At 39.1% G+C, this 19,755-nt stretch overlaps 3 protein-coding genes across 7 annotated transcripts; 1 reads left to right on the top strand and 2 right to left on the bottom strand.

Moving 5' to 3' along the window:
* Positions 1 to 472: 472 nt before the first annotated feature.
* Positions 473 to 1,544, bottom strand: LOC142526138 (putative anthocyanidin reductase). The gene is made up of 4 exons (XM_075630397.1): positions 1,530 to 1,544; positions 1,068 to 1,218; positions 745 to 956; positions 473 to 645 (listed from the first exon to the last, which is right to left on the bottom strand). The coding sequence occupies exons 1-4, from the start codon at positions 1,542 to 1,544 to the stop codon at positions 505 to 507; spliced, it is 519 nt and encodes a 172-aa protein (XP_075486512.1). The 3' UTR covers positions 473 to 504.
* Positions 1,545 to 1,658: 114 nt separating this feature from the next.
* On the bottom strand, positions 1,659 to 8,818 carry LOC142526821 (calcium/calmodulin-regulated receptor-like kinase 1). Of its 5 annotated transcripts, none has more exons than XM_075631434.1 (8): positions 8,479 to 8,818; positions 7,444 to 7,816; positions 7,020 to 7,173; positions 6,280 to 6,406; positions 6,074 to 6,159; positions 2,394 to 2,465; positions 2,112 to 2,315; positions 1,659 to 2,043 (listed from the first exon to the last, which is right to left on the bottom strand). In XM_075631434.1, exons 2-8 carry the CDS (start codon positions 7,755 to 7,757, stop codon positions 1,738 to 1,740), a joined length of 1,263 nt encoding a protein of 420 aa, XP_075487549.1. In that variant the 5' UTR covers positions 7,758 to 7,816; positions 8,479 to 8,818; the 3' UTR covers positions 1,659 to 1,737. The 5 variants fall into 5 exon arrangements, with proteins under 5 accessions (XP_075487549.1, XP_075487547.1, XP_075487548.1 ...); XM_075631432.1 differs by having other exon boundaries at positions 8,509 to 8,818; XM_075631433.1 differs by lacking the exon at positions 8,479 to 8,818 and adding an exon at positions 8,011 to 8,365.
* Positions 8,819 to 14,458: 5,640 nt separating this feature from the next.
* Positions 14,459 to 16,504, top strand: LOC142526137 (uncharacterized). Its single transcript, XM_075630396.1, has 2 exons — positions 14,459 to 15,644; positions 15,714 to 16,504. Exons 1-2 carry the CDS (start codon positions 14,459 to 14,461, stop codon positions 16,502 to 16,504), a joined length of 1,977 nt encoding a protein of 658 aa, XP_075486511.1.
* The last annotated feature ends 3,251 nt before the right edge of the window (positions 16,505 to 19,755 follow it).

Below are 19,755 nucleotides of genomic sequence, written 5' to 3'. Positions count from 1 at the left end.
AGTTTTTGCATTAAATGCAGCAGCAAGCGGACATTTGGATGTAGAATATATAACAAGAATCAAGAAAATGACATGTCACATTGTTTGTCTCAGCATTCCAATTTGAAGTTTTTTTGTTTGTAAACATATCTGTTTTTGTTTGACACTATTTAATCTTCCTTTGAGGATAGGGTGTCCCCTACTTGTTTGAAAGTGAAATGATGGAGATAAGATGGGGAGATCCCGTATTGGATAGATTATCATACCGCAAATTTGTACGGCTTAAAACGCATTATGGACCAAATATTTGTTGTTACGCCACACTAGCAACTGGATAAATCCGGGCTGGGGGGAACTAATTAGTACATGATAATATTTCTCGAAGAAAAAAAATATTCTAAATCTATGCAAAAGTCACGCTATATGGTACAGAAAACATGAAATAAATCGACAATTGACGGTAATATAGAAGTGCTTAAGCAACAATGTTGCATTGGTCAGCTAATTTTTTATTCATTTGCATGGTCACATGACGGGTAAAAATTCACAGTCCATACAAATTTTAACAGTATGTTGGATAATTTCATGAATGTTATAGTTATAGCTAAATCCTAAATCTCTCAACTTCTTGGAAGATATCTCAGCAGGGACTGAATCATGCTGCTTCTTGTCAAACCCGACACAAATTTTTTTTAAAAATAAACATGCAAAAGCTCAAGATTTCTGAGAACTTTATACATCACTTATTAAAAAAAAGCTATGCACCTCTGCGTGTCTGCACAAGAGTGTTTTTTTACTTAGATGCTCGACAAGATTAGACATAGCACAACTATTTATACAGCATAAGTATTGACCCTCGGCTTCAGGGTGCTCCATGACAAATATATGGGCGTTGCTTATGTCTACGATGTGAACTAATGCGATCGATCCCATTCTCGAGTTCATGGCTTCTAATATGGGGAGCAGCTTAGGATCACCTAAACCATTTGAATCATGCTAGTGAGAAACTTCAAACGAGTACTTTTAGGACATGTACTTGATTGTGACGATTTTTATTTTTCATGATTCTTAAAAATCATAGAAGTTACCCGTGACTGGAGACAAGACAACTTGAATGCTTGCCGGAACAGTTGATTTGAGAAATGAACCGCCCACAGTAGTTGTTATGACAGATACCGGATCAAAGCCATTCTCCTTTGCAAACTGGAAATATCTCGATGAAAAAAATATTTGAAACTTCTAATGTTTTATAATATAATTAATAAAAAAATATCTATTTAGTTTATGATATCATTTTGGACTTGAAGACTTTAATTTCTCAATATAATTAAGTTCACATGTATGCAAATAAACATGTGTAGTAAAAAACAGTGTCAGTACGAAGTTTTGATTTAATAAAAGTTTAACATCGTGTGGTTTTTTAACTTCTTAAATTTCACAAAGTAATTTTTTTTGTTTAAAACAAAAATTTTTAAGTCAGTAGTTTTGGTGTGGTAGAAAAAGAAAGAGCTGGCATATCTAGTTAAATAAGAGTCAAAATTTTGACATACTTCCGCCTGAAGCATTTGAAATCAAACGTCAACTCATTGACCTGGCTCTATCATTTTTACTCTTTGAAATACAAAAGGCTTTTACTTTAGCTTCACATGAAAGGCCACCAGAAGAACTGATATGAATACTAGCAGAAGCACCTCAGATTATGTTACAGATCAAGATCCAAAATCAGGGAAGCCGAACAAAGAAGTAAAAACCTTACGTTTAAATATCAAATGAATCAGTCATGCTGTCCAACGATTCAGCTCGCCGGTGTTCTAATGGGTGCATATTGATTACAACTTCATTTTCTAGGGGAGTTAAGGAATGCTTCTTACTTTGTCTGGATTTAAGAATCCTAGAGAGAACCTGAACAATGTCCATCATTGATGGTCTTTTTCTCGCAATAGGTAGGACACATGTGTGTGCAAGATCTGCCAATTCCTTGAGTTCTCCCACGTCGAATTTTCCATTTAATTGAGGGTCAACTATTTCTTCCCAGCCAACTTTCCCTTCAGCGCTCATGGCTGCCTGTGATAGTTAATCACTGAGTTAAGTAGTGAAGTCTAAGAATTAAAAAGAAATTCAAAAGAATTTACCAGCTCAACGTGCTCCATAAGACCCTGGAGAGGGTTTCTTCCAGCAACAAGTTCAAAGAGCAACACACCGTAGCTGTAAATGTCACTTTTTTTCGTGAAAGAACGTGTTGATATGTATTCAGGATCAAGGTATCCAAAAGTCCCCCGAATATTTGAGGCGTGTTTGCTAACCGCCTCTTCCCTTGAAAGTCCAAAATCAGCTACCTGCAAAAAACAGTCGATATCAATAATCCTGTAGACATTCTTCTTCGAGGGAAAAGTGCACAACAAACAGAAACCTACCCTTGCTCTCATGGACTGGTCCAGTAAAATATTGGATGATTTGATGTCTCTATGTACCACAGGTGGAACTGCCTGAAGTGAAATAAAAGAAATCAGCCACTGAAGAAGGGAAAACGAATAAGAGTAACAGAGGAGGACATACGAAGCACATTTTTATAAGAGACTAGTACGAAGCACGTGCGATGCACGTAAATACAAATTATATGATAAAAATAAAAAATTTGATTTTCTAAAAAAATAATTTGAATCATTTTGTTATAAATTTGAGTTTAATCTCTTTGTTATATTGGACGAATAAATTAATTAAGAACTTATGTAATTTACTTTCGAGTTTTTTGTCAAATTAAAATTCAAGTTGATAATTTTATGTTATCTAATAAATTATAATTAGCACAATATATAGAATCAAATTAAATGAAACAAATTTTTAAAAAATATATATCCAAAATCAAGTATAAGGCATAATAAACTAAAAATCAATCAACTTATGAACTTTAAAAAATGTGAAGGGTAATAACCATAAAACATGTTTAATTAGTATTAATTATTAATTAATAGACTAAATGTGAATTTACTTCATATGTTACTTGATTGATAATTGAAATAATTAAAAAATGTGAAGGGTAATGACGTCCATTCACAATTGGAAAACATTTGAATTATCCACACTTTTATAGGTACTAGCAAAAAAGCACGTGCATCCGCACGTGAACCTATATTCTAAATAATAAATTAATAGTAAAAATATTTTTAATCTTTGCATAACGTGATCAAATCCATGAAACAACATTTCGTTCGGAAAAAGATAGATCAAAACAAATTATAAGAATTTGGAATAATGATTTATCAGATTAAATACTAAATTGAACTAAAATAACAATACAAATACAATGATGTGAAATGATTTGAATTGATTAAGCAATATAAGAGTGTAAATAGAATTATATGAATATATTTTAATTAATTAAACAATATAAGAGTGGAAGAAAACATTTTAGTATATGATGTTGATATTTATCTACTCATTATATCAGTTAATTGATAAATATGTTCCTAAAATGTAAAAATTACATCTTGAAAATCTAAAATAGTACTTACTTATAATTTGGAATAATTAAGAACATATGACAACAATTTTTCATTTTAAGTTTTATTCTAAGAATATTAATTTTTATTGTGAATATCGGTACGGTTGACTCGCCTCACATATAAAAATCGTGAGACATTCTCACAAGAGACTTACTCTACACCAACATAACTTCCAATTTAGTTATGTTAACGTTATACTAATAATTATTTGTAGGAACATCTTGCTCTTACTCTTTTTGACTCATTTGTGTCATTTTTTAAAACAATTTTATAATAATTTTATCTATGTACCATTTGACTTTACTTTTTTTTCAACATATAATAGATACCGTCATTGATTTTTTTTTTTAGAAAAATAAGCTGAAAAAATATCAATTGTGATAAAATTTGTGAATAAGCTCAAATTTTTATTTTTTTTTTCAAATTAAGTGTTTGTTGATTTTTTTTATTTAATGTGTGCTTACCTTTTTGTCAATATAATTGTCATTATATACTTGTATGTAAATAACACTACAAATACAAATAAAATGATATGGCATTATTGTTATGATTGAGTACTATTTGATAATATATAAATATGAGGAGACTTAAATAAATAGAATCTATGAGAGTAATTAAAACAATAATTCATTCAATTTATTTTATTTATTATCAAAATTAGTGGGAAAAAACTTATGAAAAAATTGATTGATTTTCTACATATTTCTTTCTCATTTTAGCAATTGTACAATAATATTTTTCTAACATCACATCATCCGATGTATGTGGATGAACGATTCATTTGTCCACACTTTTATAGGTACTTCTTATTCAAATTTATTAATTTTTTATTAATATTATTTAAATTCACAATTAAATTTAGATTTATAATATATTATATTTGTTCATGCATTTAGAAATTAATAGTTTGACAAAATAAATTTAAAATTTTGATTAAATATAATTTTATTTTCAATTCAAATTTTGTATTTAATTTAAAAGTAATAATGATTATTTTAATTTTTAATTTTTTCATTTGTCAATATTTAATTTAGAATTTATTTGAATGACTCTTCGTTCAAAGCACTCAGATACTTTATCATGAGTCCTTTATATATATAATTTTTTGAACTTTTTTTTAAATCTAATTATATTAAAATTTATTTTTAATAATTCATTGAATTCAAATGATAGTGAAATAGAACAATAAATAACATAATTAATTTAATTTAGAATTTAAATGAAAGTCCAAGAAAGTTATTAAAATGAAAAAAATAATTGATATTAATATTAAGTAAATTTAATAGTATGTTTTTTTAAAAAAGTAGCTCAAACATTTAAAAACATGGACATGACTTATTTGCTACATATAAATTAAAATATGAATATAACTCAACTTTATTTACAACAATTAGAAAAATTTTCTATCATCCACACATTTATATGTATATAATATATAATTAAATAATTTTTTAATGAAATATGACTTAATTAAATATTATTAGAATGAAAGAAAGATAAGGGAAAAAAGTCAAATTCACAAAATCATAACTATAAAACGTGGTTAATTAGTATTAATTATTAATTAATAGACTAAATGTGAAACTAACACATATGTTACTTAATAATGAAAATAAGTAAGCATGTAAATGATAATTATGTCCTTTCCCAATTGAAAAAGAAGCTATTAACAGAAAATTTGAATTCGTTTTCATTATATATTTCTATTTTAAGGTTCTTTTTTTTCTTATTACTAAATTTGAATTAGAATAAAATATAATTACTTAAGTATAATAATATTTTTCAATTCAATTGATTATTATTAAAAGGCTATCAATACATTAGATTTATATTGTGCTTAACTTTTTCAAATTTTTCCTCTTTTTTTGTTAATTAAAAACAATAAAAAAACTAATGAAAAAATTGATTGATTTTCTACATATTTCTTTCTCATTTTATCAAATGTACAACAATATTTTTCTAGTATCGTATCATCCAATGTATGTGGATGAACGATTCTTCGTCCTCACTTTTATATGTACTTCTGATTCAAATTTATTTTTATTAATATTATTTATATTCACAATTTAGGTTTATAAAATATTATATTTGTTCATGCATTTAAAAATTAATAGTTTGACAAAATAAATTTAAAATTTTGATTAAATATAATTTTATTTTCAATTCAATTCATTTTATTTAGTTTAAAAATAATACTGATTATTTTAATTTTTTTGTTTCTTCATTTATCAATATTAAATTTAGAACGAAAATTATTAAAATTTGGAAAAAAATAATTGATATTAATATTAAGTAAATTTAATAGTATGTTTATTTAAAATTAGCTCAAATATTTAAGAACATGAAGAAGAAAGTCAAAAACACAAAATAATAATCATAAAATATGGTTAATTAGTATTAATTATTAATTAATGGAATAAATGTGAAATTACCACATATGTTACCTAATAATGAAAATAAGTAAATATGTGAAGGGTAATAATGTCCGTTCACAATGAGAAAACTTTTCTACTATCCACACTTTTATAGATATATAGATATAGATATAGATAAATTGCTCTCTGGATAAGAATAGTGTTTCTTTAACTTACACCATCATGAAGATATTCCAATCCCCTAGCTACATCAAGAGCTATTTGAACTCTTAATTTCCAACTTAATGGTTCAAGTTTCACATCTGAGAATCACAAAAAAAAAACAAGTAATGATTCTAAATAGAATTTATATCACCATGATGAAATGTCGAAAATGAGGCGTTTATTATCTTAAATTTAAATGGACAAAATAGCTAACTTACTATATAGATGAGAAGCCAAACTTCCTCGACTCATGTACACATAAATAATCATGTGCTGGTTCTTCTCTGCACAATAGCCGACCAAATTCACAAGGTTTCTATGATGCAACCTTCCTAAAAGCATAACCTGAGAGTAAAATCAAACGAAAGATAAATCAACGAGTACTGGCGATGGCACAGATTTGAACACTTATAATATGCAGTTTTTCGTCCTTGTTTGGTAGAGCTCCAGCCCTTATCCAAATAGCCTGGGTGAGTGAGAGAATTTTTCACCCGTGCGAATAAAAAGATTTATCAACTGACTATAGCTATCAAAAGCTCAGCGCCTAGGCTCACGGGTCACGGCACAACAAGTCCTTGCGCCTAGACACAAGCCGAGGCTCTGCCCAACAATGAAGATCGCATCTTGGCTAAGAGTGGATGCACATTGAAAGCCCAAGGTGCCCCTTACATGCTTTTGGAAACATAAGTCAATAATAATTCATTTTGCTTGTATATTATCGATAAACATTTCTTTTGTTGTTCAACACATAGTAATGTAGATATTAGATGACATGAGAGGAAAAACTTTTTCAACCCTCGCTTCCTAAGCTATGCAATAGTCATGCCCTTTCAGAAGTTGAGCCTCTAACGATTAGGCACTTAACTAATTACACTTTCTCCATCAGTTTGGTTGATTACAACCAACAAACAAAAGCAAGTTCTCACAGTCCAACATGCTAGTTGTCAAATTGAAGTACCTCAGTTTGGAACTCTTTCTCCCCCTGCTTTGAATTGGTCGCAAGCACTTTAACAGCAACCGTATCCCCAGACGAAATCTGTGCTTTGTACACAGGACCGTAAGCTCCTTGACCAATTAATGAGCTAAAATTATAGGTCGCTTTTTGCAGGTCCCTGATTGCGGTGAAAAGGGCACACATATCATGATCTAACTTAACAAGCAAAAAATTTGAGTGCAAAGAAAATATCATCACAAATAAAATCCAAACAATATATCCATGGACAACAAACTCACGAGTCACGGTTAACTTTTTAAACAACGGGTAACAGCCAATGACATTTAAATTTCCACTTCATTCCACATTAAACTTCAAATTAAGAGAATGATAATAATATGGTACGTACTAAATCACACCAGTCCATGAGTAGGCAAAGAGTACATACTTGTACGAGTACTCAAGGATCCCGGATGCAGCAACCACACCAGCCTTTTGAAATCTACCAAACCACAAAGCCATGCCATTTTGTATAGCATACCGTGGCGACTCTATCCCAACTGATGAGTCAGCCAATATTGAAGTAGTATCTGCACCATTTTCACAAATTGGAATCGTTGCACTGCTCCTGGGACTGCTACTACCAATCTGGGAACGCTTCCTATGGTATGTAAAGCAAAAGGAACCGACAAGAGCCAAAGCTATTCCGATCACCACTCCTATTGATATCCCAATAACTAAGCCCACAGATTCCTTTCTCATGTCGTTGTTACCAGGTCCGCTTTATATTAAAATTATACAAATAGTATACCGAAAGAAACCTGCAAAGATAAAACACAATACTTAGCTCGTAAATCTTCCCGTTTAGGAGCGAGAAAACAAATACAGCTAAAGTTTTAATCAGATTTCTTCTTCAAAAATCACGTCCATGTGACTATTTTCAACAGATGTAGGATAGAAATGCGAAATCCAGTGATATACAAAGTCGTAATCCCAAGAACATTAAATCTTTTACCTAAAAAATTATTGCTAAGCAATAGACAGAGTGCATAAAGTTAGGTCCGCGGCCTTGAATTTTACAATCCACCACAACGAGGACTAAAAATTCAGCAAAGGCCAGCTGAGTGCAGTAACCGGAATTTTCATAAGCTTCGGTCAAAATATCTGAACTTTTGCAAAATAATACAAGTCAATCTAATCCCACGGTTTTGTCAACAAAATCACATAAAAGCCACACCTTTGAGAAGGCGATGACAGACTCGAGACCAATAAAATGCGATAAAGAAAAAACAGACAAGCCCAGATTACTCACTTAAAAACCCAGAACCATAATCCTTAAAAGCAAAAAAAGAACAAACAAAAAGAGAAAAAAAAAATCACAAGAGACGTTATAAAAGACAGACTTAAAAGTAGAGCTGCAGTATTTCAAAAAGGGGGAAAGGAGAATAATGAGACGGACGCATTGACAATAATATTGTTTAACCTTCTCCTGATTGAATTAAACTGAACGTACTCTGTATAGGGGTTGAAGGGGCGGCAGTTAATAATAGTTTTTCGGGGGGAAATCGTCGTAAGAAAACAGTGAAATGTGCGAAAGAGACGACGAGAGAAAAGAATCAGGCGCGAGCGTATGCCCCACTCGAATTTGTCGACCTCCGGATTCTTGGTACTGAACAATGGCCGAAAGAAAGAATCTTCGGTGAAGCAAAAATCAATGGCATCATGGCGGAGGCAACATAAGCATTAAGCAAGCACTACGTTCGGGGATGGAAAGAATCGGAATAGGCAATGCGCCTGAATATGGATTGAGGCAGGTTATGAGATAAATATGATATTAATGCAATTATACTTTTGATGACACTTTTACGGCAATAGCTGGGAAAAAATAACTTGAAAACTATATAAATAAAATTATATATTAAAGTTATTGATTCCATTGATTAAGATTCCTTATTAGCGGTACAAACGGTCCAGACGATCAAAATGATCTTGACGACATTAATGTATGTGTTATTGAAATTGAAAAATATATAAAAAGATCGGTAATTTCAGATTTTAGTAGATCTACTAGTATGATATCTCATAAAATTACTTGTTTTGTCTATAATTTATCAAGATCGAAATGTACGTATCATACAAGTTTTTAGGAAATTTCAAAAAAGAAAGGGAACGTTATTTTAGTACAAAATATTGCATAAATTGAAAAATATGACATAATAATAGCAGAACGCAATGATGGGGATGGTGATGGAAGGCCTGAAATCGGCATGTCATGCTTCAAAAGTGGGGACCAAGTCCGGGAATAAAGCCCACCAATTTATCCTCCCGGATTTCAAATCATGATTCCTCGAAGAATTCATATATTCGAACAAACCAATCCGTGGTAATTTAATGAGATTCAATTTGCATTCATTTTTTAATTCGAATTGGTTTCAAATTTAAATGGTAACGTGATGTTTTTAATATGATATGTAGAGTCCGCCGAAATCCAAACCGCAGATTTTAACGGTTGGGTTTTATTAAAATCGATTCAACTCGTGACTCATCAAAATATTTTCTTGAAAAATAATAAATTATTTGAAAGAAAAACTATTATATTCAAAGTTCAAATTAATGAATTATATTTTAATTTCAATTAGTTAAATTTATTTATCTGTTTTATACACATAAACGGCGTTACAACATTTATTATACCATAAGAAGTTAACTAAATAAATCTAAAAGCACTTAAGCTATTGATTAAGTTAATGTCTAAACAGATTTTTCTAATACCTGATTGTGTGTGTGTGTATATATATATATATATATATATATATATATATATATATATATATATAATTTCATTATCAAGTTGATTTAACCAAACAAACAAAAGAATTAATTATGATAAATTTAAAATCTATTACTTCAGATCCATCGATTCAAAAATAACTTAGATTTTGAAATGATCATTCAACAAAGCAGTGGCACTTTCTAGGACCAGGCATTGTTTTAAATTTCCCGTAATCTCAAAGTTTCGAATTTTAAAATATGTCGAATCAAGTAACATGTAAAACTGTCACAAGTAAAAAATCATCAACTAATAAAAACTTACTTGACTAAATATTTTTAAGTAAAAAATTTATAAAATACTTGATTATTTCCATATATTTTTAAAAACTATTGACTTGTCTACATATTTTCATAAGTTTCCTGCTTAAGGAAAAGGACAAATGTAATATGTTAGTCATCGATATTTAAGCTAAGATAGACCAGTGCGGGTTGAATTTCAGAATAAGATATATTGTTGGACCTGGGTTTCCGAGCTAAACTGGGCTTTCTCATTCTCTGGGCTTAACTATTCTTTCAGCCCACTACTGGAGAGTTTATATTTAAGCTAAGATAGTCCGGTACGTGACAGGCTCGTTCCAAAATTTTTTTGACAAAAGATAATCGAATTTTTGATCATTAGTCAATGATTTATTTAATCAATTTAGAAACTTAATCGGAATCACCCTTATATATATATATATACACAGTGTGATACCCCCGGATGGAGGATGGGCTCGGCCCGCTTTCGATAGCCCATCTTGTTGGGAGCCCAGCATTCTAAGGACCCGGGAGGTCACCTGGGAGGTCATCCCAGCCGACCTCCCATATAAGAAATTCCATCAATTGGAGAAGTCAGCCGACCTCCGATGACCGAGCTCCCGTGCCGACCTCCCAGCGTGAAGCCGAGCCGACCTCCTTGATATTAATATCGTGATGATTGGAGACGCCTTGGCCGAGCTCCCGAGCCGAGCTCCCACAAGGTCCTGTGGCAGGTGGGCTCACACCTACGAGAGCTCTTACTCAGAAATTAAAAGCGCATAGCCCACATAAATCAAAGCCCAGAAAGGTAAAGCCCATTGAAATCTAATCAAATCTGGCAATATCTGACCAAATCTTTCGAAGATTCTGAGGATCTAAACCTACCAAAACTAGGACTCTATGGTTTACCTATAAATACCAGGTTTCGTTAACTCTTAATTCAATTCATATATTCACATTCTCTCAGCACACACACTACTCTCTCAGTTTTCTATTCTCTGACTTGAGCGTCGGAGGGGCTACGCCGGAACAACCTTCCGGCCCCCTCCTAACACTCTTGTTTGTGTTTCTTGATTTCGAGGTGCCGGATCTGAGCTCCACGATTGACGTGCCGATCTCCCAGCCAGTGTATCAAGGTTTGATCCGAGCTCTCCAAGCGAAGATCTGACCTCCCAGTTAACATCACTGATTTCAGCAACATCAATTGGCGCCGTCTGTGGGAAAACAACTGAGAAGACGTAGACATGTGGGGACGAACAGGTAGAAGAACAGGCCCCGCAGGGGGTCGAGTCCATGAAGGTGGTAACCGAGGTACCGAAGGCAATAACCGAGGGCCCAGAGGGGGCCAAGGGGGAAAAATGGATGATCTTAGCATAGACCAACTAGCCCAGTTGATTAACAGATCTGTGGACGAGGCCCTCCGTCGGAATCAAGCCCCATCACCACCACCGCAACAACCTCCTAATCCTCCTCCTGAACACCTAGAAGCCATATGGGAGGAAGTCAGAAGGCTTGGCAGGCAGATGGGAGGCCGACCTCCTATGCTGGATAAGGAAAGCCCGCTCTCTCCCGAAATACTGAATGAGGACCTCCCCGTTAACTTCCGCCAGCCAACTATTAAAGATTATGATGGGAGTACTGACCCTGAAGAACACCTGGGGAGGTTTAGTAATGCCGCCCTTCTCCATCGATACTCAGATGGGGTCAAATGCCGGGTTTTCCTTACCACCTTGGTGGGACCTGCTCAGAGGTGGTTCGATCTGCTCCCACCACATTCCATTACCAGCTTCCGAGAATTTAGCACCCTCTTCATAAACCAGTATGCCACAAGCAAGATATACTTGAAGACCTCCCTGGGATTATTCAGTTTGAAACAAGGAGATGCAGATTCATTGAGGGACTTCATTAAGAGGTTCAACAGTGCAGCCTTGGAGGTCCCCGCCGCGACAACAGAAATCTTGGTAAATGCCTTCACGCAGGGGCTTTGAGGGGGACAATTTTTCAACTCCTTGGTGAAAAAACCCCCTCAAAGTTATGATGAACTCCTGAGCCGGGCTGAGAAATATGTGAACCTGAAAGACGCCCAGAGGCAAAGGCGAGTGGATACCCGACCCACCGATAAGGATAAGGGAAAGGAGAAAGTGGAGCCGAGCAGGAAGAGGCCTGCAGAGAGAATAGGGGAGAGGGGTCGAGGTCCTGGACCCTTCCCCTACGCTCCGTTGGCCATGAGCTTGGAAAGGGCCATGGCAATTTGCGAAAAGAGAAGGAAGTTAGAGCGCCCGAAACAAGCCGAAAAGGGGCCGCGTTTACCTCCCTCAGATAAGTTTTGTGAGTTCCATCAAGAGTACGGTCACGTTACGAATGATTGCCAGAAATTGGGTGAAGAGGTCCAAAGGATCATGCAAAGAGACCCTCACATGAAGAACCTCTTAGCCCGACCAGAAGGAAGGTATCGAGATGATAGAAGGGATCGAGGACCTCCTGGGGTGAATCAGAGGCCACAACTCTGGGAGATCCGACCCAACCGAGGGGGTCGAGATGACCCCCCGCGACATCAAGGACTTCAGGTCCAGCAGATTGCTAATGATCCGACCAGAGGTATAATCCATATGATAACGGGCGGCGCCATCGACGGAGATTCAGGCAGAGCTCGTAAAGCTCATGGTCGGAGAATGGAGAGTCTGGGGTTAGACCTTGCCCCCAAAGATGACCCCGTCATTGGCTTCGGGCCGGATGATCTGAAAGGTGTTGTGGCGCCTCATAACGACGCCTTATTAGTCACTCTTACTGTCGCCAACTATGACGTCGCAAGAATCTTTGTTGACACCGGAAGCTCAGTTAATATTCTTTTCAAAAGAACCCTGGACCAAATGAAGGTGAAAGGTTTCGAGTTTGATCATATCTCTATGCCTTTATTTGGCTTCACAGGACATGCGGTCCAAACTATTGGACAAATCATGCTCCCCTTATCTTTAGGGACGGGACCGCACCGCATCACCAAAATGACATGTTTTACTGTGGTGGATGCCCCTTCTTCTTACAACGGTATACTTGGCCGACCTGCCCTGGCCGATTTCCGAGCTGTAAGCTCCACCTACCATCAAAAGCTGAAATATCCTGTGGGGAATGGAGTACGAGTCGTAGGGGGAGATCAGAAATCGTCACGACGTTGTTATGTAGATGAGGTAAAGCAGGAAATCAAAAGATCTTGGATCGAGGTGGGGATGATTGTGACCCAACCAAGTGTGACCTCCAAAAAAGAGGTTCAGCTCACATCAGAAGAGGAGCCAGAAACAGTAGAAATAGGGGTCCAACAGAGCGTCAGAGTGGCGGCTGATCTTGATCCCAGAACTAAGCATGACCTGCTGACCTGTTTGAAAGCTAATCTTGATGTATTTGCTTGGTCCTCACAAGAGCTCCATGGGGTCAGCCCCGGGATAATGGAACACCGCCTCAATATACTTCCTGAAGCTCGGCCAGTCAAACAGAAGAAAATGCATTTTGGCCCCGAAAAGGACAAGGTAATAAAAGAACAGGTAGACGAGCTCCTTAAGGCAGGGCACATTAGGGAGGTCTTTTTCCCAACATGGCTATCAAATGTTGTCCTGGTCCCCAAGAGCTCCGGAAAATGGAGAATGTGCGTCGACTTCAGAGATCTTAACAAAGCTTGTCCAAAAGATTACTACCCCTTGCCGAGGATAGACCAACTGGTTGACTCCACCGCAGGTTATCAGTACTTATGTTTGATGGATGCCTATCAGGGATACGATCAGATCCCCCTAGCAGAGGAAGACCAGGACAAAGTGAGTTTCATCACCTCCGAAGGGACGTTCTGTTATGTGGTGATGCCTTTCGGTTTAAAAAATGCGGGAGCCACCTATCAAAGGCTCATGGACAAAGTTTTCTCAGCCCAGGTCGGAAGAAATGTGGAAGTTTATGTGGATGATATTCTTATAAAGTCCAAGAATTCAGTCGATCTCATAAAGGATCTCCGCGAGACCTTTGCCACTCTAAGATCTTACGGGCTAAAATTCAACCCCCAAAAGTGCACTTTCGGGGTCAGAAGTGGGAAGTTCCTCGGATACATGGTAACGGAAAGAGGGATTGAGGCCAATCCTGAGAAAGTGAAAGTTATTCAATCTATGACACCTCCTGGGAATCTCCAGGAGGTCCAGAAGCTTGCCGGGAGGATCGCCGCTTTGTCACGATTCATTTCAAGAGCGGCGCATCGAAGTCTGCCCTTCTTCTGAGTTCTTAGGAAAGCTAAGAAGTTCGAGTGGGATGAAGAATGCGTGAAGGCATTCGATGATCTAAAGAAGCATTTGGCGGAGCTCCCCATATTAGCCAAGCCAGCCTCAGGGGAACCATTATATGTCTATCTCTCGGCCACTGAGATGGCTGTCAGTTCAGTCTTGGTCAGACAGAAAGGCACCGAACAAAGCCCAGTATATTACATCTCTCATGCCCTCAAAGGAGCGGAGCTCAGATATACAGTTGTGGAAAAGCTTGCTCTGGCTCTGGTCACAACAGCTCGAAGACTGAGGCCATACTTTCTATCTCACCCCATTATGGTCCTCACTAACAGTCCTCTCGGAAAGATAATGACTCATGCTGATATCTCGGGAAGGTTGGTAAAATGGACCACCGAAATGGGAGAGTATGACATTCAATATGGACCCAGGATCGCAATAAAGGCACAAGCTTTGGCCTATTTTCTTGCTGAGACTTTGCATGTTGATATAGAAGATCTTTGGAAAGTATATGTGGATGGTTCATCCACCAATGAAGGCAGTGGAGTCGGTGTGTTATTGATCTCTCCGAAAGGGGATGAACTAAAGTTAGCTGTGAGACTAGACTTTAGGGCATCCAACAATGAGGCAGAATACGAGGCGGTCTTAGCAGGTCTAAGAGCAGCACGGCAAGTCGGAGCTGCTCGGGTCCACATCTTCTCTGATTCTCAGCTGGTGGCCAACCAAATGAATGGATCCTATGATATCAAGAATGAAAGACTGATAGAATACGTAAAAGCGGTGGAGGCGGCTAAAGAACTCTTTACAGAACTGGTTTTTAAGCAGATCCCCAGGGAGGAGAATGAGGGAGCCGACTCCCTCGCAAAAATGGCAAGCTCACTCCACAGTTGGAAATCAAGAGAGGTGGTGGTCCAAGTAGAACTAAGTCCTTCTTTGCACTACCCCTCCCCTGAGCTCGAAGACAATGACTGGCGCACCGAGTTATTGGATTACATGAAAGATGGAGTGCTCCCCGAAGATCCAAAAAAGGCATACATGATGAAACGAAGGAGCCTTCGGTTTATACTGGTCAACGGAACTCTTTACAAGAGGTCAGCCTCTCGGCCTCTTCTCAAGTGCTTGGGTCCCAAGCAATCTAACTATGTGCTAAGGGAGATTCATGAAGGCTGTTGCGAAAATCACTTGGGATCCTACTTTCTAGCACGAAAGGCACTCTTGGCCGGATATTTCTGGCCCACTATGTTAAAAGACGCTCTAGCCATCGTCATCTCATGCGATAGCTGCCAACGTCATGCTAAACTCCAACATCAACCGGCTGCACTAATGAAGAGTATTGTGGCAGCCTGCCCATTTGACCAATGAGGGATCGACATTGTGGGACCTTTTCCCACGGCCCCAGCTCAGAAAAAGTTCTTGCTTGTTGCTGTAGATTACTTTTCAAAATGGGTGGAGACTGAGGCTTTGGCTAGGATAACTGAAAATGAGGTACTCAAATTTCTCTGGAAGAACATTGTCTGCAGGTTCGGGGTCCCGAGGAAGCTGATATCTGACAATGGAAGACAATTTCAAGGAAGCCGGATCCAAGCCTGGTGTAAAGAGATGAAGATCCAGCAGCACTTCACCTCCGTGGCCTACCCTCAGTGCAATGGCCAAGTGGAGGTCACTAACAGGTCCCTAGTGCAGAGCCTGAAGACCAGACTTGGGAACGCAAAAGGTAATTGGGTGGAGGAACTCCCCAGCGTGCTTTGGTCATACAGGACTACTCCTAAGATAGGCACGGGGGAGACGCCTTTCAGCCTGGTCTATGGAAATGAAGCCGTGCTTCCGGCGGAGATCGGTGAAGAGACACCTCGCGTAATATTCTATGATGAGCAAAACAATGAGAGGCGAGCAGCAGACTTGGATTTCCTGGAAGAAAAGAGGGAAGCCGCGGCCATAAGAATGGAAGCTTACAAGAGACGCATAGCCCAGTCTTACAATAAGAAGGTCATTCAGAAGAGCTTCCAGGTTGGAGACCTAGTTTGGAAGAAGGTTCAAGAGGAGAAGGTCGGAAAGCTCGATCCAAGATGGGAAGGACCGTTCAAAGTGGTGGAGAAGCTCAGCTCAGGTGCCTATTACTTAGAAGACTGGGCAGAGAAGAAATTGAAGAGGCCATGGAATGCTTATCACCTCCGTAAATATTATGCTTAGATATTGTTAAAAGCTTTAGTTTTTATGTCATTTACTTTCGATGCAAGGACGTCAGGTTTTAATGCTTTATTCAAATATATTAATAAAATTACGCATTTTTGTTAGAAATTATTATTATTGCAGAAAAGGGTTTTCACCCTCAGCCAGTTCAGGAGCCCAGAGCTCATCTCATCTCAGGAGCACCAGTGCTCACCTCATCTTGGTTACGCCAAGTATAAGGGTTTTCACCCTCAGTCAGTACAGGAGCCCAGAGCTCATCTCATCTCAAGAGCACCAGTGCTCACCTCATCTTGGTTACGCCAAGTATAAGGGTTTTCACCCTCAGTCAGTTCAGGAGCCCAGAGCTCATCTCATCTCAGGAGCACCAGTGCTCACCTTATCTTGGTTACGCCAAGTATGAAAAGGGTTTTCACCCTCAGTCAGTTCAGGAGCCCAGAGCTCACCTCATCTTGGTTACGCCAAGTATAAGGATTTTCACCCTCAGTCAGTTCAGGAGCCCAGAGCTCATCTCATCTCAGGAGCACCAGTGCTTACCTTATCTTGGTTACGCCAAGTATGAAAAGGGTTTTCACCCTCAGTCAGTTCAGGAGCCCAGAGCTCACCTCATCTTGGTTACGCCAAGTATAAGGGTTTTCACCCTCAGTCAGTTCAGGAGCCCAGAGCTCATCTCATCTCAGGAGCACCAGTGCTCACCTAATCTTGGTTACGCCAAGTATGAAAAGGGTTTTCACCCTCAGTCAGTTCAGGAGCCCAGAGCTCACCTCATCTTGGTTACGCCAAGTATAAGGATTTTCACCCTCAGTCAGTTCAGGAGCCCAGAGCTCATCTCATCTCAGGAGCACCAGTGCTTACCTTATCTTGGTTACGCCAAGTATGAAAAGGGTTTTCACCCTCAGTCAGTTCAGGAGCCCAGAGCTCACCTCATCTTGGTTACGCCAAGTATAAGGGTTTTCACCCTCAGTTAGTTCAGGAGCCCAGAGCTCATCTCATCTCAGGAGCACCAGTGCTCACTTTATCTTGGTTACGCCAAGTATGAAAAGGGTTTTCACCCTCAGTCAGTTCAGGAGCCTAGTGCCCACCTCATCTTGGTTACGCCAAGTAAGGGTTTTCACCCTCAGTCAGTTCAGGAGCCCAGAGCTCATCTCATCTCAGGAGCACCAGTGCTCACCTTATCTTGGTTACGCCAAGTATGAAAAGAGTTTTCACCCTCAGTCAGTTCAGGAGCCCAGAGCTCACCTCATCTTGTTACGCCAAGTATAAGGATTTTCACCCTCAGTCAGTTCAGGAGCCCAGAGCTCATCTCATCTCAGGAGCACCAGTGCTTACCTCATCTTGGTTACGCCGAGTATAAGGGTTTTCACCCTCAGTCAGTTCAGGAGCCCAGAGCTCATCTCATCTCAAGAGCACCAGTGCTCACCTCATCTTGGTTACGCCAAGTATGAAAAGGGTTTTCACCCTCAGTCAGTTCAGGAGCCCAGAGCTCACCTCATCTTGGTTACGCCAAGTATAAGGGTTTTCACCCTAAGTCAGTTCAGGAGCCCAGAGCTCATCTCATCTCAGGAGCACCAGTGCTCACCTCACCTAGGCTACGCCAGGTTTTAAAGGGTTTACGCCCTCAGACAGTTCAGGAGCCCAGAGCTCACCTCAGCTCGGCATAAACTTTACGGTTGTGTTGTCGCCAAGTATTGTGCCGAGCTCCTGGGGCCGAGCTCATCTCTCACGGTTTATTATTTTGTTTAGTGTTTGGCCGATCTCCAAGAGACCAGCCGACCTCTCTCAGCGTAACCTTTGGTTTATTATTTTGTGTTTGGCCGATCTCCAAGAGCCCAGCCGACCTCTCTCAGCGTAACCTTTGGTTTATTATTTTGTGTTTGGCCGATCTCCAAGAGCCCAGCCGACCTCTCTCAGCGTAATCTTTGGTTTATTATTTTGTGTTTGGCCGATCTCCAAGAGCCTAGCCGACCTCTCTTAGCGTAACCTCATTGGTTTATTATTGTTGTGTTTGGCCGATCTCCAAGAGCCCAGCCGACCTCTCTCAGCGTGACCTCATTGGTTTTAAGTGTTGGGCCGAGCTCTAAGAGTCCAGCCGGCCTCTCCTAGTAGGACATCAACTTACTATTAATAAACCGACCTAAAATTAACTGGCTGACTCACCACTAGAGACGATACCCATGATACAATAAAATATAAATTAAGTGCATCACAAATTCAGTACAAAGGGGTTGGAGAATACTAATCACACATCAGGGGGAGGTTCTCCACAACCTTCTTGGCATCCAGGAAATCGTCTGCGGTCCCCTCTGGAGGATAGCCAGCTTCTCTGAACTGGGCCACGGCGCCATCAAAGCCTACGTAGATAAAGTTAAGGGCCTTTTCAGCAACGACGTCCCAAAACTCCTCAGACTTCAAGAAAGCCTCTTTGAAGACCTCAGCCCCATTGTCAAGGTCAGCTCTTGCAGAAACAATCTCCTGCTGGGCCATGATAAGTTCTTCCTTAACGGCTTTCGCCTCCTCCTGAGCAGCGTCAAGACGTACCTCAGCCAGGCACAGCTCGTTCTTCATTTTCATGGTCTCGGCGGCAAAGCCCTCTCGCATGTCAGCCTCCCTCCGCTTCGAGTTGGCCTGTTCCTTTGCCAGAGCCTCAGAAATAGCAGTGAGTTTGCTCTCCAGCTCAGCCGAGGTTGATTGGAAGGACCTCGCCTCCCTGGAGGACTGCTTCCGAAAATTATTGGCTCTGAATGCCACCTCAGCACTCAGCAGAGCGGCCTGCATGGGAAAAATGTTAGCCAAATCTAAGTAGCATAAAAAATTAACCTAAGGTAGGTTACCTCAGCACTGGCACTGGTGGATCTCCTGACGAGCTCAGACCAATTCAGCCCATCTAGGAATTCTGCGTCGGCCTTCGAGGCGACGTCCCGGAGAACAGCCCCGGCGAGTGGAGACGGCCCTGCCCCAACGAAGCGCAGGTCCTCTCGGTACATATCATACAGATTAGAGCGACAACGGAGGACTTGTGAGGAGATATCTGACCTCATCTGTCGAAGGGGCAAGGCTTCAGTTTGAGGGGGGCCGAGCTCCTCACTACTTGAAGATCGCCCATGAGGACGAGGAGTCCCGAGGGCTCGGCGCTTCCGAGAGGAGCTCGTGGGAACCGCTTGCGTCTCAGCAATGGAGACAACCGTAACCTCCTCTGCGCTGACCTCAGCAACCACAATCTTTCCCTTGCCCACATTCGCTGAGCTGGCCTTCTG

Source organism: Primulina tabacum, chromosome 15 (assembly GCF_025594145.1).
Source record: "Primulina tabacum isolate GXHZ01 chromosome 15, ASM2559414v2, whole genome shotgun sequence".
Lineage (NCBI taxonomy): Eukaryota > Viridiplantae > Streptophyta > Magnoliopsida > Lamiales > Gesneriaceae > Primulina > Primulina tabacum.
The sequence above is the reverse complement of the archived record's forward strand: the minus strand, read 5'-3'. Positions and strand labels throughout refer to the sequence as shown.

Bases quoted from the DNA above. Each gene is read 5' to 3' on its own strand.
- LOC142526138 (XM_075630397.1), bottom strand. The intron at 957-1,067 runs GTAACTTCTATG...CAAATGGTTTAG, and splicing joins TGTCTTGTCTCCAGTCACGG to GTGATCCTAAGCTGCTCCCC. The intron at 646-744 runs GTGCATAGCTTT...GGGTTTGACAAG, and splicing joins TCTTGTGCAGACACGCAGAG to AAGCAGCATGATTCAGTCCC.
- LOC142526137 (XM_075630396.1), top strand. From the start codon at position 14,459: ATGGCTGTCAGTTCAGTCTTGGTCAGACAGAAAGGCACCGAACAAAGC. The intron at 15,645-15,713 runs GTATTGTGGCAG...CCACGGCCCCAG, and splicing joins ACCGGCTGCACTAATGAAGA to CTCAGAAAAAGTTCTTGCTT.
- LOC142526821 (XM_075631434.1), bottom strand. From the start codon at position 7,757: ATGAGAAAGGAATCTGTGGGCTTAGTTATTGGGATATCAATAGGAGTG. The intron at 6,160-6,279 runs GTAAGTTAGCTA...TGTGATTCTCAG, and splicing joins TTTGGCTTCTCATCTATATA to ATGTGAAACTTGAACCATTA. The intron at 2,316-2,393 runs GTAGGTTTCTGT...TGTTTTTTGCAG, and splicing joins ACCAGTCCATGAGAGCAAGG to GTAGCTGATTTTGGACTTTC.